The sequence below is a fragment of the Protopterus annectens genome, chromosome 1.part0, assembly GCF_019279795.1.
Source record: "Protopterus annectens isolate FY-2018-M chromosome 1.part0, PAN1.0, whole genome shotgun sequence".
NCBI classification, from domain to species: domain Eukaryota; kingdom Metazoa; phylum Chordata; order Ceratodontiformes; family Protopteridae; genus Protopterus; species Protopterus annectens.
Genome location: NC_056725.1, coordinates 1,953,509,759 through 1,953,526,836, shown reverse-complemented (window position 1 = coordinate 1,953,526,836; position 17,078 = coordinate 1,953,509,759). Strand labels below are relative to the sequence as shown.

At 38.4% G+C, this 17,078-nt stretch overlaps 2 protein-coding genes across 3 annotated transcripts in view; one reads left to right on the top strand and one right to left on the bottom strand.

Annotated features, from left to right (window-relative positions):
• The window catches only part of TRAPPC12 (trafficking protein particle complex subunit 12), a 791,394-nt gene extending 784,485 nt beyond the window's left edge, over nt 1-6,909 (bottom strand). Inside the window, exon 1 of the mRNA XM_044070401.1 lies at nt 6,841-6,909. The gene's annotated coding sequence lies outside the window, so the exon portion shown is untranslated. The remainder of the gene's footprint in view (nt 1-6,840) is intronic.
• A 3-nt stretch (nt 6,910-6,912) lies between these two features.
• Nucleotides 6,913-17,078, top strand: part of EIPR1 (EARP complex and GARP complex interacting protein 1) — a 1,964,495-nt gene continuing 1,954,329 nt past the window's right edge. For both annotated transcript variants that reach the window (XM_044070391.1, XM_044070382.1), the window contains exon 1: nt 6,913-7,042. In XM_044070391.1, the coding sequence (XP_043926326.1) occupies nt 7,001-7,042 (42 nt within the window). In that variant the 5' untranslated portion in view covers nt 6,913-7,000. The remainder of the gene's footprint in view (nt 7,043-17,078) is intronic.

Below are 17,078 nucleotides of genomic sequence, written 5' to 3'. Positions count from 1 at the left end.
GATCGAAAGGCTTCAGTAGCTCATTAGTATAAAACAATTTTTTGGGGAGAGGAAAAATGTATATTAAGTGCGTAGGATTTTAAGACAATAAGTCTTATATTAATTAAATGTTTCTATTACTAAAGTGAGGGGCTACTGACTCACAAACTAAAGTGGAATTTGTCTGGAATAAGCTACCTCAATAACACCTCTGAGCTGTGGAATATCACACAGCTAGCAGCCTATATGCATCATTACACTTCACAGCATTATGTCATAAATAAAGTTAAAAAGCATGACACAGACAAATGCAGCTATCTTATGAACCGTAAATACTACTATGAAGGTACATACAATAATGTTGTCAGTAAAAAGATTTTCTCCATTAATACTAGTGTGCGTATTCACTGATGGTGTTGACAAGGAGTACACTCAGTCTTTATAATATATTGCAGTGCTGCTGTAAAGCACAAAAACCAGAATCAAATTTCTCTAAAGTTTCACAAACAACTTTTTATATCTTGGAAACTATACAACTTAGATTAGACTACAGTACCAGAGCTTTGTTGTTCGGCCAGACATACACTTTCACATGAACATACACTTTCACGTGACAGGAAGAAATTTCTTTCTGAATGTTTGTGCATAGACATATTTACAGAAAAGTTAATTTCTTGGTAAAGTAACAACATAAATAACACTGAACATCTTTCGAGATGCTCATCTCACAGTGAAAATATCCATAACAATTTTTTCTCTCATCTAAGGCTTCACCCAATGACATGTAATAGTTTATAGGTCACTTGCTTTTTTGAAATATTGACATACATACAGAAGTATTGTACAACTTTATAATTACTAGCAAACAGTCTCCAGAATAGGGTACTATCAAACACCACCTCCAGAATAGTGTACTATACATACACTTTTCTATCTTCCGCCATGACATGCCACACCACATCCCTGCATAATAAACACACTCAGTTACAAAACTATGAATGTACATATAAAAATATGAACAACTGACAAGAAGTGATTAATGTCTCCATTGCAGGACAGCTGAGATTAAAAATCCAAGTGTCACTTTGTTGTTTACACCATTACTCTATTAAGGAACCCAATATAAAAAACATGTTAGAATGCCATACATACGAAGCTACAGGTGTTAAAACATACAAAAAAGTACTGTAGGTATGAAAGACTTGTGGAATGTGAAACTATTTCTACATTGCTTGACTTATTTTACAGTGACACTTTAAATTTTGTTGGGAGTAGTTTAGGGCGGTCATTTAAAGATGCCTGCCCATCTTTTGTGCATTTTAATTTTTCATCATTCTTTTATGAGAAAGCAGTCTTATTCTCAGTCTTGAAGCCTCATGTTGAGATATTTGTGGTGAAACGGACTACATTTAGAAAGTGGTACAGATCTGTACTATAATCATTCTGAGAGGTAACAGATACCCAAAGAATCAGTGACACAGCACAAGAAGTAAGCAGTCATCTAAGGTATATTATTGCTTCTTGTGTTAAAATGGCAGCCACTTGCAATTACCACTTCTACACTTTTAGAACAATTATTTGTATTGCTCTCAACTGAGGAATTGTATTTTGTAGTACATCATTCTCCGAAATCATAACGTCAGGAGAAACTACCTGTGAATTTTCTATTTTATTTGGGACTGGAATTCAGATATTAAATAGCTGTTTATTTTAATAGTCTAATGGTTTGGATTCCTACGGCTGATTATTTTCCGTAGCATTTACAGGCAAAGATTTATAGGGATTTTGTTTTGTAATGTTTGGTACTCTTAACTAGTTTCAAATAGAATTGTCTTTAAATGTAGCCTACAAGTCCCACTAAAAACAAATAAAGGTATAGCTGGCTTTTTTTTAACACCTGGGGCTGATCCCCATACTGTCGTTCCTTCTGCCCCAGCTTCTTCATTTGAAGAGCAAAAAAAGTTCCGCTTCTTGTACTAGCATTAAGTAGCCCCCTCCTTCCTTCCTGCCCTCTTCAATGGAAGAGCAAAAAAAAAAAAAAAAAAAAAATAGGTCCGTTATTTGGTGGGCAGTGCTCTTGAAATGCAGGAGCCAACCAAGTAACTAAATTCCATTTCTATATCCCACCCCTGCCCCTCCTCATCTGAGGGACAATTAAAAAAAAAAGATAACTGATCAGCTACCTGGGGCTCCTAAAATGCAGAAGCCAATTATGTCCCACTTCTGCATCCTGCCCCCAACCCTCCTTCCTCATGGGGGGGGGGGGCTTTTTTTTTTTTATTTAAATATACCACAGAAGGAGTGCCATTGTACTCAGGTTTTAGTAAAACACACAATCAAAAAACCCACAACTTTTTCTTTTATACTGTAGCAAACTGACTGCTACAAATATAGCAAGCAGATTAACTTGATTTTTGCTCAATGCAATCATTTGGATACAATTACACCAAGTAGCAATATGAAAGTTGAGGAGACTCGTGTCTGCTTGCATTATGAATACATCACATGTACTTGGCAACCAGGGGTTCAGAACATGCAAGCATAAGTTAACAAGGAATGTAAATATACATTCAATACAATGAAGATGAGTCTTCAACTATCCATTTCAAATATGAAAAAAAAAACCCACATCATATTCAGTATAATAAGCTGCAGCCAATACCATTTTGGCTGCTTCATTGTGGTTCATCTAGATTCCTACAGTTTATACCATGCATGGAGCATTACAGCACTCCTCAGGTTCAGTAAAAAAAAAAAAAAAAAAATTGCTTTTAAATTGCAGCAAACTGCTTGCTACAAAGTAGTTGCTACAATTTAGACTAGACATGGAGAGCTACAGAACTCAGGTTCGACCATAAATGCAATACTAGCTTTTAAAAGCCTGTATGCACTGAAAAGCAACAGAGATCAACCAACTGTGCCTCTAACACTTTATTCCAAGGGCAGTTACCCCCTTCGCCCTGCCCTAGTTATGCTTCTGATTAACTGATACCACATCACTGACTAACTAAATCAGTATGCACTACATCGACTACAAATGGTCAAAACTCAAATGAAAAAAAAAACTTAAGCAGGGAGTTTGCCTCCTGTACCCCTATATCCCTTGCTAATTTTACATACCAATTCTGAGAATGCAAAACACTGGGGAAAAGGGCAAAATCCCACAAAACAAATGCCAGCATCATGTGAGGTAACTGCACTTCCTTCTTAACCGAACAATTATTTAATATAATGAACATACATACAGTCACACGGAACCCATACATGCGTATGTGCGCGAATTTGACAGCAGAAGAAAAAGACAAGAACAGAAAAGTGAAAGCAAAGCAAGCTCAGAAATAGGTGCTACTTTTCAAGTTAAATCTACACAGATTTAAGATGCCTTTCCTTTGTGAATTAAGTGTGGTAATAATGACATGAGGTGATATTCAAAAGAATGAAACACACTAGCAGTTTTCAAAATGCATAAGTAAGAAAAATAGTAAGCGATCAATATGTTGTCTTGGTATGCCTATTGGTTCAATTTAAATAAACTGGCTACAAATAGGTACATATGTACTTATCTGCAAGGATCTTAAGAAGCAGAGCCTTACATTCCCATCACAGTTTTAACCCCCACATTTTGCATACAAATAACTAAGAGAGAGGCCAAACAAGGATATGTTGTCAAATTTACATGTTTCCAATATTCATGAGGCCAGGTTGCTAAACTGGGGGTATAATTTATAGTTACCTTGCCATTCATTCAAATTACATTTGAATAGAGTATGATACGTATTTTTGCTTTATGTGGTGTGGAAGAAAATTCCACAGAATCAGTATTCTATGCAATACAAACCAATTCCTCTAACACAATCTATTTATTTTAAAAAGTGACTGAGATCCCTTAAGCAGGCATTTATGATACCACTAAACTTGAGAATGCGTAACAGATCTGACAGGATAGAGTGCACTGAAGCTATACACAAGGAAGAAGTCACCTCTCATTGGCCTGTATGATTCTGAGAAGAGGGACAAGGCTTTCAGGCAGTCTGCATAGTTTTATTTTTTATGATTTAGGAGTTTTTTTGTGTGTGAAAAAAGAATGTTATGGTTATTCCAGTTGCAGCAAGTGTTTGGCCAAGTACATATTGAAAGGAGCACTGTACTCATTGAGCAGCCTAATGAGTTCTGATTACAGTGGAATAATTACATTCCTGGATCTGAATGAAATTCCTTTAGATAGAAGCTGTGTGATAAAAATGGGCTTCCTTACAACAGTGGATATGTGATGATCAAAGGACATCATATTGTTGACACCGGCTCCTAACTATGGGATCAATTTTCAGGGTTGTGTTGTCAACATGAGAATTACAAGGGAGTCATGCTTGCCAAAGGATACAATTAAACACTTTTTGGCATTTAGTTTTAGTCCACGGTGTGATGTTAAGACATACTGCCATATGTGCCAGGGAGAGTAGGGTAGTATGTGTGTACATATGCTAGCACAGCTAGCTGGAGTCTTGTAAAGAATTTTATATTGTTTGACTATCACACTGATTTGTAGATATGTTTGAGTTAAAATACATTTAAAAGAGATATACATGTATGTCAGACAGTATTATCATAACTGATCAAATGTGTATGTTTATCAGACAACCCTGGAAGGGTGGAAAATTTGAAATTGTGTTATACCTTTCAGATGCTGCCACAGATCTTAGCAACGCTGTGTGTGTGTATTGCACTAGTCAGGTGACCAGAGATGATGTCATCCTTTAGTTTAGAATTGTCTGCATCTATGAGAAAAAAATCCAACTGTAGTATTTTTCGTAGCTCTGTGGTTCAGTATTCTCCTACTTTCTGTTTTATTATTTAGCATTACATATTTTAATTCCTTTCACTGTGGCTGGTCCTTTAGAGACTATTTTTAACATATTGAGAATGCTTATGCTCATTTTAGTGACACTGTAGCCACTCCTGAAATCGTTGCTGCTTTGGCCACACCCTTCCATTTGCATTAGTATTAATTTTACACACTATAATTGGGTACCCTTAGTAAGAGCCTTAGGGTAGCTGACTGGTGGCAGCATGACTACCTCAGAGTCTGGGCAGAAACGGCCACAGCTAGTAAATCTGTGCCAGCTTTTCCCAGGTGTGTATGTGTATGTGTGTCTGTGTCTGTGTGTGTGTGTGCGCGCGCGCATATCTCAAATATCCAAGTGTGTGTCAGACACTGGGAACAGGGAAACAGAGCTCCAAACTGGTCAGTGTGGAGTGTTGTGTGGGTCTGGAGAGAGAAGGAGAATCCAGCCGCAGGTCTGCAGCGTGCTCCCTGTGGGCTCTTAATGGAAATTGTGCTTGAGCAGGGAGCTGTATCTAAAAATACTGTGTGAATTCATCTTTGCTCTTAGTGACTATCAGCGGAGTCATTGGTGAGGACTGACTCTCCTTGATTGCAGACCCGGAGTAGGGGCCAGTCACACATGGTTTTTGACACCAGCTGTTTGAGACAGACTTTCTGAGAGGATATCAGTATCCTCTGAGGAGTTTATGATGGCAAGATGTTTGCTTTGACTTCTGAAAAGAAAATGCTAAACAGGAGTGGCCAATGACTGAACCCTGGGGTACATCACTAGTTACAGGTGTTTGGAGGAGGTACAGCCACCCAATGTAACTCCCTGGATTCTAGTTGTGAGACAGTTTGCTATCCAACTAGTTACACGGGGACTGAAATTTAGCTAGGCGCATTTATTGATAATACCCAAGGATGATATTAAATGCCTTTGCAAAGTCTAGATATGCTGTGTGCATTATTCTACCCTCATCCATTGCTTCTGCAACTTTTTCAAAGAGGTCAACTAGGTAAGAATAAAGGACCTACCCTTGACAAATCCAAACTGGGATGGGTGGAGAGTCTGTTGGTTCTCTCTATCCTTATTTAGTAATCTCATCATGATCCTTTCAATAGCCTTAGAAATACAGTACCCACTTGTGTTTCTGAATAGAAGTACCCTACAAGCCTACTTGACGTCCAATTAGCTATCCAGATGTTGCCTGTATACACCTACTTATGTCTGCTTGTTTGGGGGCATGACAGAAAACAGTAATATACAGTGAAGGGGGGGGGGGTGCTACAGTTTGACTGCAATAAATATAGGTTCATAGATCAGTACTAAATTAACTGCCCTTGCAAGCAATTTTAAACCTAGCAAATTATCCCTTATGAGACTCAAACTCTGCACCTTGTATTTGTAAGGCAAACACCTTAACACCCTAACACTGCAATAAAATGCAGACTTCTGGCTACACTCCTGGTTTTCCTACATCAACAGCCTAACAACGCCACAGATGTTTTCTGCTCATTCTAAATTTTCTCTTTAAACTACTGAGCCGTACCTTTGTTTACAAGTACTGAAAGTGGTTATTATCCTAATATACACGTATAAACCTGCAAGCGACTTACTTCAGCAGGCATCACAATGCTGTCAGAAAAACTTGCACATCGGGAGAAAACACAATTCCACATATTAAACTGTCACCAACTACTAACACACCTTAATGGTGGTATCCCGATACAACTGTTTTAGTAACTGTGAATAATAAATTTAGTACATAACGCAAGCAAGCCAGATAACCTGAAGTTTTCATCATTGCACATAATCTATAAACAACTTAAAGGATGTCGTGCTCACAAGCAATATTAAACAACCTCCTAAAGTTTGAATGACTGTAACGTGTATGTCTTTGAAATAGCCCCTACCTTCAAATAACGCTACATAACCAAACTTTAACTGACATTACCAACACATATTCAGCTAGCAAATACTAAGTATTAAAAGCATTCAACAACAAACGCACTAGACAATTAACATAAATCCTTACCTTTTTCTGACAAATCTTAACTGCAAATACGCCTGCTCACCTAAACCAGGAAGTAAAAAGTACGGAAGCCAATTGAAGTCAAACCAAGTGCGTTAAGTTGGGCTATTCGTAATTGTTGCTGTATCTAAATCGTACTGAATATTCATTGAATGAGCATACGATGGAAGATGATGCACCTGTTATTTATGGTCTTGAATTTCAGGTTTGTGTCTGTTTATAAAAATGAAAATCCCTGTGAAGGTCATAATTTCTAGTTTCTTGGCTATCAGCTGCTCCTTCCACTGTAGTCCAACGTGCGTATCCTAGAAGTAAACACTGGAAATAAGCAATCAGCTACTTTTGGTTCAGTTTCCTTTGCTTTTAACTGACCTTGTGTAGTTCTGGTCACTGTCGTGGGGTCTTTATGATTCTGTTTTTTGTTCTGAAAAAACCTACTTTGTGTGCCACTTGCTACTGCAGTTTTTAGTTACAGTTAGCATTAATTCATTTGGTACTGTAAGGTGTGGTATTTAAGTTGATTCCTATGAAGTTTACTTGATTTTTCTGACTAGAATGTATGTTTTCAGTTCAAATGAATGCGGTAAAACTGAAATTGATGAAAGTGAAACAGTGCAGTTATTATTCTAAATCCATCTTCATGTATGTGGGTCGTCATAGGTCATATAGCGTGGTAATCTTGAGTGCATGCTTCTCAACCTAAGCTCAAGAAAACTGGAGAAATCCACATTTATTGTGGGGCAATGGCCCAGAATTAGTACAAATTTTAAATATTGCTATTTGATAAACTTAGAAAGTTGCTAGAATAACAGGGTTTCTGTTAGCATGCATTTCTTAAATGATATAAAGTTTACAAATCAAATGTTTGTCATTATTTAGTGACTTCAGTAGGCAATGATTTGCCAGAAAACCACAAATCTTATGATAAACAGTTCAATGAAAGTATTAGGCAAAAATCTGGACATTCTGTGAAAATCTGGACATTTAATAGGTATATATGGGTAACATCTAAAGTGATTAATTGGGCTGTGACAATGTAATGTCCTTTAATGTTTGAGCCTGGTTGTATGTAGCTCATTTTTAATGTATAAACTAGAGTTGACATATCAGGTCAGATGTGAGGAGTCAGATTTGACAGAGAGGGTCTGTTTATTATTATTTAGCACAATTTTAAAACTTAGTATCAAGTGAGTTGCTGCATGTAGGAAGCAAACACAATTGACTCAATTTCAGATTTGCTTGGGTTTTATAATTTTCTAATTCATTTAATTTCATGGAGCTGCCTTGATTTGTAAAAAGGCGTACTCCCCACCCCGAATCTGTTGACAACATTCTTTTTTTTTTTTTTTCAATAATAGTTCTTTATTATTTTTCACTTATTTATACAAACATTTAACAGGGAAATACAGAGGTAATATCCAGACAAATCTTCTATCAACATTCTAGCAACATATATACAATATTTAGATGAATGCTTCCACAATTAAAATAACATACATATAAAGAATTTACATCTGCAAAGATAGTTTCTTGTAATAATATATCCTAATAGGGTTAGATTTTATATTATAAATAACAATGGAGTTTTCTGTGATCGGTGCATTAAGCTAATATAATATTGAAAATTTGTTCCCAAATCTTCAGATTATTTGAATGTTTACTTTGGTTATTGATAACATATTTGTGGGCTAATATATGTTTTATCGCTAAGATCTTAAAATTGTCCCAGGAAGTTTGAGATGGGTTCAACCAATTTGTAGCTATGTATAGTTTCATTAGCAGGAAAATATTGATAAGTATGATCATCTGGGATCTAGATAGGTTATTTGGAGGGATGTGTAATATCATAAATTCCCAAGAAAGTGTTGAATTTTGATATCCCATCTTTTGTAGTTGTAGTTTTAGGGAATTCCAAAGTTTATGTATACATTTACAGCTCCAGAACATATGTAAGAGGTCAGCAGTTTCATCTTTATAATATGGGCACTTAGGAGAATCTTTGGATTTAAATTTATACAAGCTGAGACGTGTATAGTAGGCATTATTAAATATCATAAGTTGGGTAAATGCTAACTTTTGAAGGGAGATTGATTTTACTGTTAATTTAATTGCGTTCATTAATTTATTCTCTTGTTATCTGCATGTAGTTCAATAGGCATACTCCTTCTTAAGGTCCAGATGACAGGTAGGCAATCGCTGGCACCAGTGCCAATGAATGATACACATGTACATTGTGTCTGTTATTCTGCTGACAAGTACAGCAGCACCTTCTTGATTAGTGACATATTGTCTTAATTATTTTTTTTTCAGATTTTTCTGACTGTAATTAATGATAAATGTAATCAATGCATATGCAATATATATGTGCTTACTAAGTGTTGCAAGTACCATTCCCCCCCCTCCCCCCCAACAACTATAGTTTATCTTCTTGGGACTTGAACATTTTGCAAGAGTCGAAGTCATGTTGTTTGGTACTCTGCTGGTTGCCTACCTCTGGCTGAGATGTTCAATTGTATCAAGGCAGAAACGCACTCAACCACCACAACACAGCACAAACCACAAGACACATAGCTCACCTACACAGTGTACCCCTCAACCTAAGCCCCTAAGGCAAAACAGCTTGCCCAGTACACTAATCATAGGTGACTCAATAGTGAGGCACGCTGATGTCCCACTCACTAGGATGAATAAGGAGAAGGTAACAGTCAGTTGTCTATCAGGTGCCAGAATCCGGCATATAACACACGCACTCAGGTCACTCCACAACAAGTACAACTATGACTCTGTCACTGTCCATGTGGGTGTGAATGACCTGAGATACACCTCCCTGGACTATGTGAAAAGACATGGAGGAGTTGTCAGATTATGTGCCCCAGGCAGGTATGATCCTAGCCCTGAGCAGTATGCTACCGTCGCCCAGAATGATACCTCAGTACAAGCAGAAAATGATTGACTTCAACAATTGGCTAAGTTTCTAATGTCATTCTAAGGGGATCCAGTATCTGTCTGCTTGGGATGACATGATTGACAGACCTTGATGCTTTGCCAGAGATGGCCTACATCTGTCACCACGGGTTTCCAGATACTGGCTAAGGATCTTGCTACCCCTATAGTGCCTTTTTTAGGTGATGTTCCAAAGACCAAATTACCACCGTAACAGCTATAAATAAATGCAATCTGAGGGTCATGATGCTCATCTCTAGAAGTCTATATCCCAAGATGCACTTGCTCAAAGCACTCCTCAAAATGGAGAACATCGACATTTGTGCTGTAACAAAGACCTGGTTTAAAGCAGCAGAAAGCACCCCTCCACTACCAGGCTATAACTTATTCCACACCTTTCGGCCCTAGAACATGGACCGAAGCTCCAAATGCAGTGGTGTCTCCATATTCATAAAGGATATGCAAACCTCCAGATTAGTCGCCCAGCATAATGTATCTGAGATACTTCAGGTACAAATAACATTGGGTAAGACGGCGATTTGGGTCGTGGCCTGCTGTAGGTCCCCAACCATGTCCCAAGACTCTCACTCCACATTCCTAAGCACCGTGAACACTATTAGGGTCCAACCCAACATGCTCATACTAGGTGACTTCAACTACCCCTCCGTCAACTGGGAGAAGTACTCATGCACCAATACACTGGCCCAACGCTTACAGGAATTCATCAATTCCAATGCCTTGGAGCAGCTTATTCTTACCCCCACTAGAGGAAGCCATATCCTTGACCTGGTTATTACTAACACGGGCAACCATTGCTCTATTCCAATAGTCAATTCCTCCCTTGTTAGATCCAACCACAAACTAATCACCATGGAAATCCACATCTCACCCATACCCCCTGCAAAGGTAAGCACCATTAAAAACTTCTCCAAAGCTGACTTTGGGCTCCTAAAACAGTGGTGGTTAATTTCATGGCACCCATGTCAATGGAAAATAGATGTATGACTGCCGAATCATACAACAGTGCACTGTACGAACACGTACATAAATGCATGGAACTAGCCATACCCAATAGAACCAATACGCTCTCCTCCAAAAAAAGGAAGCCAATCTGGTGGTCCCCTGCCATTAATAAACTCCACAATAGAAGGAAGAAACTGTTGCAGAAAAAGGTGAAGTCCCAAGACTGCAAAAACTCCCTTATTAGCTGCAAAAAAAGTTGAGATCCCTCATCAAAACCTCTAAAGCCAGCTATGAAGGCAGAATTGTGGCAGACACTAAAAACAACCACAAAGCCTTCTATAGTTATATCAAGAATCTCCATGGCAATACCCAAGTTTGCTCTGAGTTACTGCACAATGGTACCTCCTATACTGAGCCAATAGATATACCAACATACTGGCCGACAGATTCAGTGCCAGCTTTACCCGTCTCTCCCCCCTAAAGGGCCAATCACAATACCAGAGGAATGCCAGGCACCCAGCATTACTACAGCACAGGTTAAAGCTGCATTGTCCAAGGCCAAGAATACAGCTTCCATGGGTCCCGACAATATCCCTGGATGTGTTCTACATGAACTACAAAGTGAAGTGGCACCACATCTGTGTGCCCTGTTCAATCACAGCCTCACCTCTGGCTTTCTCCCTACCGAATGGCGCACTGCTACAGTCATCCCTGCCCATAAAGGGGGAGTGACTACAGACCCTGGGAATTATCGCCTCATTAGCCTGACGAGTCTGATATGTAAGGCTATGGAGCGCATCATGGACCTAATTAACAAGGATATAGGGAGTCTCCAAACTCTAGATCCCACTCAGTTTGGTTTTGTGAAAGGCAGATCATGCCTGCTCAACCTGGTTGACTTCTTTGAGTCAGTCACCAGAGCTGTGGATGAGGGCAAGGCAGTTCATACAGCCTACCTTGATCTGGCCAAGGCCTTTGATACTATTCTTCCCCACTCAGGAATTATTGATAAACTCACCAAACTAGGCATCAACCCCTATATCACTAGGTGGGTTGCAAATTGGCTCACAGAACCCACAGTGTAAAAGTAGCGGACTCCAAGTCAGACTGCCAACCAGTCACGAGTGGAGTCCCACAGGGATCGGTCCTGGGTCCTCTCTTGCTTGGCATCTACTTCTCAGAAGTCCAGGCCAACACAGAGGAACTCTGGATGACCAAGTTCACAGATGACTGCAAGCTGGGAGCCATTATTAACTCCCCAAGTGATGTAGACATCCTACAGAAAGGCCTCACTGAGACCAATGACTGGTGTCGAAACCATGGCCTTAAGCTTAATGCCAAAAAATGCGTTGTCATCTCCTTTGGGAAAAACTCAATTCCCACTAATTACCATATCGATGGGAGAGATCTGAGGACACAGATTGACAGCAACCTCTCCTTTGACCACCACATTGCCACTGTGCTCAGAAAGTCCTTCTATGTGGCAGATCTCATTACTAAGGGTTTTGGATTTAGGAAGAAAGAGGTCATCATCTCCTTCTACTTTTCCCTCATTAGACCAATCATCGAGTATAATGCCCCATTTTGCTTGTACCTCACTAGACACATGCAACAGCTGGAAAGGCCACAGAAGTACCTCACATAGGCCTTAAACAAATGTCCTACATGGAGAGACTCAAAAACACTCCAGCTATTCTCTGTCTCATATCGTCTACTAAGAGGCGATCTCTGCTTGACTTATAAAGCCATGTCTGACCCAGCTGTGTTAGAAATGCTACATCTAAAGAAATCCCAATTCCTCCGCACCACACGCTCCAGAGACTTCAACCTCATTACCAGAATCAACAGAACATGCTGGAGGGACAGGTTCATAACCCAGAGACTGCCCATGCTCTGGAATAGACTTCCTATATATGTCAAGCAGAGCACCTCACTGGCCCTCTTCAAGAAAAATCTTGATGAGTGGATGGGAAATATAAATTTCACCCCGGGGATCACTCCAGTGGCTCTACTTGATAGAGGCACTCCGAACTAATGTCAGGCAGCATGATGCCAGGGCACGTCTATGGGCTAGGCTTGTAAAGGCTCCAGGGCCATTAATCTAGTACACACCTATGAACCTGTACTTTTAACACTTCCTTTTCTGAGATAAAGCTTAACTCTAATCATCCTCTTCAATCTTTGGACTGCTGCCTAGTCCATCTTATTTGGACTTTGTTTAATACTTTAAGTGTTAAGTTTAATTTTAACTTTCTTACATAGCTGTTATGATGGTGGAAGTGTGAGGTTAGAATGCAAAGTAGAGCAGTCAGCCTGTCATTATTTCTGTCTGCTAACAGTATATCAACAGAATCATTTTAGAAAAATAAAGAATAGGGTTGTAGGAGGTGGTGTAATGCCACCATTATCTTTTATAAACACTGAACTCTTTTCCTTGGCCACCGATAATCCTGTGCATAAAGGTCTTTGGTTTTTGGAGACTGATACATTGAGATTTACCGTAAGTTATTTCACTAGCTTGGATGAGGAATATATTACAGTATCTTTCCTGATAAGTTTAAAATTTAAGGAAATACACCTTCTGCTTCAAAACTAGTTAACACTGAAATGTTTTGGATGATTGTTAAGAATGCTGGACCACAGTAGAACCTTAACATAAATGAGAAACTTTGTGCTAGTAGGCTAATCGCTGCAGACTGTGAAGGAACTGAGGAGTGCTGGCAGATGTTCAATTTACAGTTTTGCATAAAATCATTCAGTAATAATAAGAATTCATTTTAATACTATTACTAATTAGAAATAAATTGTATTTCCTGTTGTCTGTTGATCCCCTTACACTCCTCCCTTAAAATCTATGCAGTTGTTAAGGGGAGTACTAGCTCCCTCACATGTGGTATTAGCTAAATGCATTTGGCCTCTATTATTGGTCAGAAATATACTTAGATTTGGAAGTTCTGGTTGATACGTACAAAGCACGTATTTATATAGTCCAGCTGTCATAATCAACAGTTTTTTCAATATAGTTATCATAAATGTATACATGACAGGTTTAAAGAATATAATTTTAAATTATTTGAAAAACTGGTGTATTTATATGGGCAATTATCTGTCTTCTTTAAGAGTGTCTAATATATTTAGTGAGATTATGAGATTAAACTGTCTCATAGGTATACCAGTTATTGGATCAGCAAGACTCTTTAATGTAATAACTCATTTCAATTTGAGAACTTTGGGGCATTAAGTAAAATTAACAGTTTGGGAAGGTTGTGATGTTAACTTTTCCTTGTTTGACTAGGAGAATTTTCACCTAAATGCTTTAGGAAGCTGAATGCTAGCATTTATGGTTAAGTCAGTAATCACTCCTTTTTTGGGTCTAACAAACTTAAAAAGCAGTTAAGCTGAACAGAACCTAATAACTTTGCTAAGGCACATTTGGCCAAATAACTGTATCTTAAGGAGAAAAAAAATGAACTAGAACTGATATTCCCTAATTGGGGGCAGCTCATGGTAATGGACTGGAAATTAGAAAAAAATGTTTTTGGTATTTGGTTTTAGTTTGTTTTTGTTTCTCTAAAATAGTCAACTTTTCCATTTCATAACATGCACAGAGTGAGGATTCTTTTAAGAAAAAAAGTTGAATTGACTGCACTGGTTTTAAAATTAGCCTGTATTTATGCAGACAGTCCTTTTTTAATTTCTCCAAATCTTTTGGGTTTCTAATACCATGACGGGAATGGAACCCATTCCTAAGTCAAAGTACGATTAATGTTAATGAAATTAGTATTGTGTCACTCTGTGATGTCAGCCAAAAGTGCTCTTCGCAGTACCTGCACTGTGCCCAATAATGACTCCTTCTGAAATTCATACAGAGTTACGTGTATTGGTAGCATATTTAAATATGATGGTAGACTCTTTTTATAAGACCCGTTGCGCCTACTACAATTGGAACTATTTGGGTATCCTTCTTTCACATTGCTGTCGTTTCTGCCTGCAGATCCTGATATTTTATAACCTTGTGTCTCTCTGTATGCAGGACACTGTAATCACTGGGTGTGGCGATTTCAATGATCAATGCTGCTCTTGTCTTCTTTTCTTGGACTGCTATATCTGGTTTTCTAGCATCTATCTTTTGAACTGTTGGTAATGAATGATCCCATGTAATGTAGACTTGATCATTTTCTATGATGCTTTGTGGCTCATGTTTCCAGTGCTTCTCAGCCACTTCAAACCATAATGTTTGCACAATCCCCAGTGCCAACAGTCTTGCCACACTATTGTGCCTTTCAATGTACAGGCCCTCTGCGATTAGTATGTCACAACCAGCAATGAGGTGTGCAACTGTTTCCAGTTTGGTTTTACAAAACCTACATTTATTTGTTTCTCCCACATGTTCAATGGACTTTGTAAACCAGCGTGCATGTAGACCACTGTCTTGGGCTGCCAATATTAACCTTTCATCTCTTGGTTTAAATTCACCTCTCCTTAACCATTCTTGCGTTTGTTCCTTATCGACATGAGGATCTTCCAGAGGTTTTCTATACTTGACACTATATTTATGATTTTTCCACATTTCTTGCCTTTTCATCTGGTCCTTATATTCTTTCTTTTGTATTTTGGCACATTTATTTGCTGTCCTGATTTTTATCTACTTCTGGTTTGATTTCTATTCCTGCTTGAAGGCGATGTGTTTCTGCTAGATTAAACATAGACGTTATCTTAGATTTATTCTCTTCAAGTTTCAAAACTTTCACTATATTTGGGTCTCAAGGTCAGCAGATATGTGTGAAGTCCCACGATTGCAAATCGGTACATGTAATCAGTTTCAAGGAGGCCCATCCCTCCTTCAGAACGGGGAATATATATAATTTTGGTATGCACTGATTTTTATAGATTATCTGGTGAGCATGAAGCATCCTTCTTGTTTTAATAACTAATCTATCCATCACGTTTTGAGGCCAATCAATCACTTCAAAACTGTAAGTTAGGACAGGCAGGGCAAATTGGTTTATAGCTTGTATTTTGTTCCTGGACGTCAATTTTGTTTGCAGGATTAATTTAAGTCTTCTAAAGTACTCCTTACTAAGTTTTATACACATTTGTTCATGTTTTATTACTGATCCTTCATCAATTTCCAAATGTTTATACACTCCCTCTTGTTCAAGTTCTTTTGTATCACATTCATGTCCAAAAATGATATTTTCCTGGTACTGCAGTTTTCCTGCTTTAAAGGTTGCTTTTGCACATTTATCAAGGCCAAATGACGTTCTAATATCATCTAAAAAAGTTTTAACAACCTACAGCTGTGCTTTCAGTTCCTTGTTTGATGAGCTATACAGTTTTAAATTATCGACAAAGAAAAGATGAGAAATCTTTAGACTTTGTTGTTTTCTAGGAGCCATATTATAGCCATGGCCTAAGCTGTTAGGTCGGTGGAGCTGTTAGGTCCCATGGAGAATAATGTAATTATGCTTTAAATTAAAGGTCCTAGTGTTTTGAAGGATAGGAACACACTTTCAGTGGGAATTCTTTGTGCTGGTAGATTAAGCAGCATGTCCCATTGGCTCAGGCATCCTAAGAAGACTAGTGCCTGATACAGCTGCATCCTGAATCAAAAGTAAAAGAACAGAATCTGCAGCAACTTGTGTGAGAGTTGGACATGACTCAGACACATCACACTGTAGACACAAGAGAAAAATGATTTTTTTTTAATTAATAGAGTCCGTAATCTCTTGAGATATCACTGCCAGGCAGCCTGCAGGATAGTTTATATTACCTACCTGAGTTAGTGGTAGTTTAGGTGGATATAAAAGATCCAGTGCTACATATAAAAAAATGGTAGGGGAAGTTCTTAATTGCGTTGTCCAAATTCCCCCCGATCAGTAGGAATACCATCTTGGATCTCCCTTGAAAAGAGAACACTGGCCTAGCGTAACTAATCCAGTCAAGAAAACAGAAACAAATAACCAAAACTAATATTTTTGATACCATTTGTATGTGGCGAACAGAACGTATTTCTGATACAGTTAACATTTTGTGTGTGTGTGTGTGTGTGTGTGTGTGTGTGTGTGTGTGTGTGTGTGTGTGTGTGTGTGTGTGTGTGTGTGTAGGGGGAGTTATAGTGAGCTGCACTGTACAGGTCTGATAGAAAGAAGCTGAAATGCATTGCTGTTCTTTATATAATTATCCATTCATTCAGTCAGACATCTGTGGTGTATACATTGAGTAAAGTCGCTGTAATTGGGGTGTGTGTGTGTGTGTGTGTGTGTGTGTGTGTGTGTGTGTGTGTGTGTGTGTGTGTGGTGGGTTGCCTGTTTAATGTATTTGATAGGATGAAG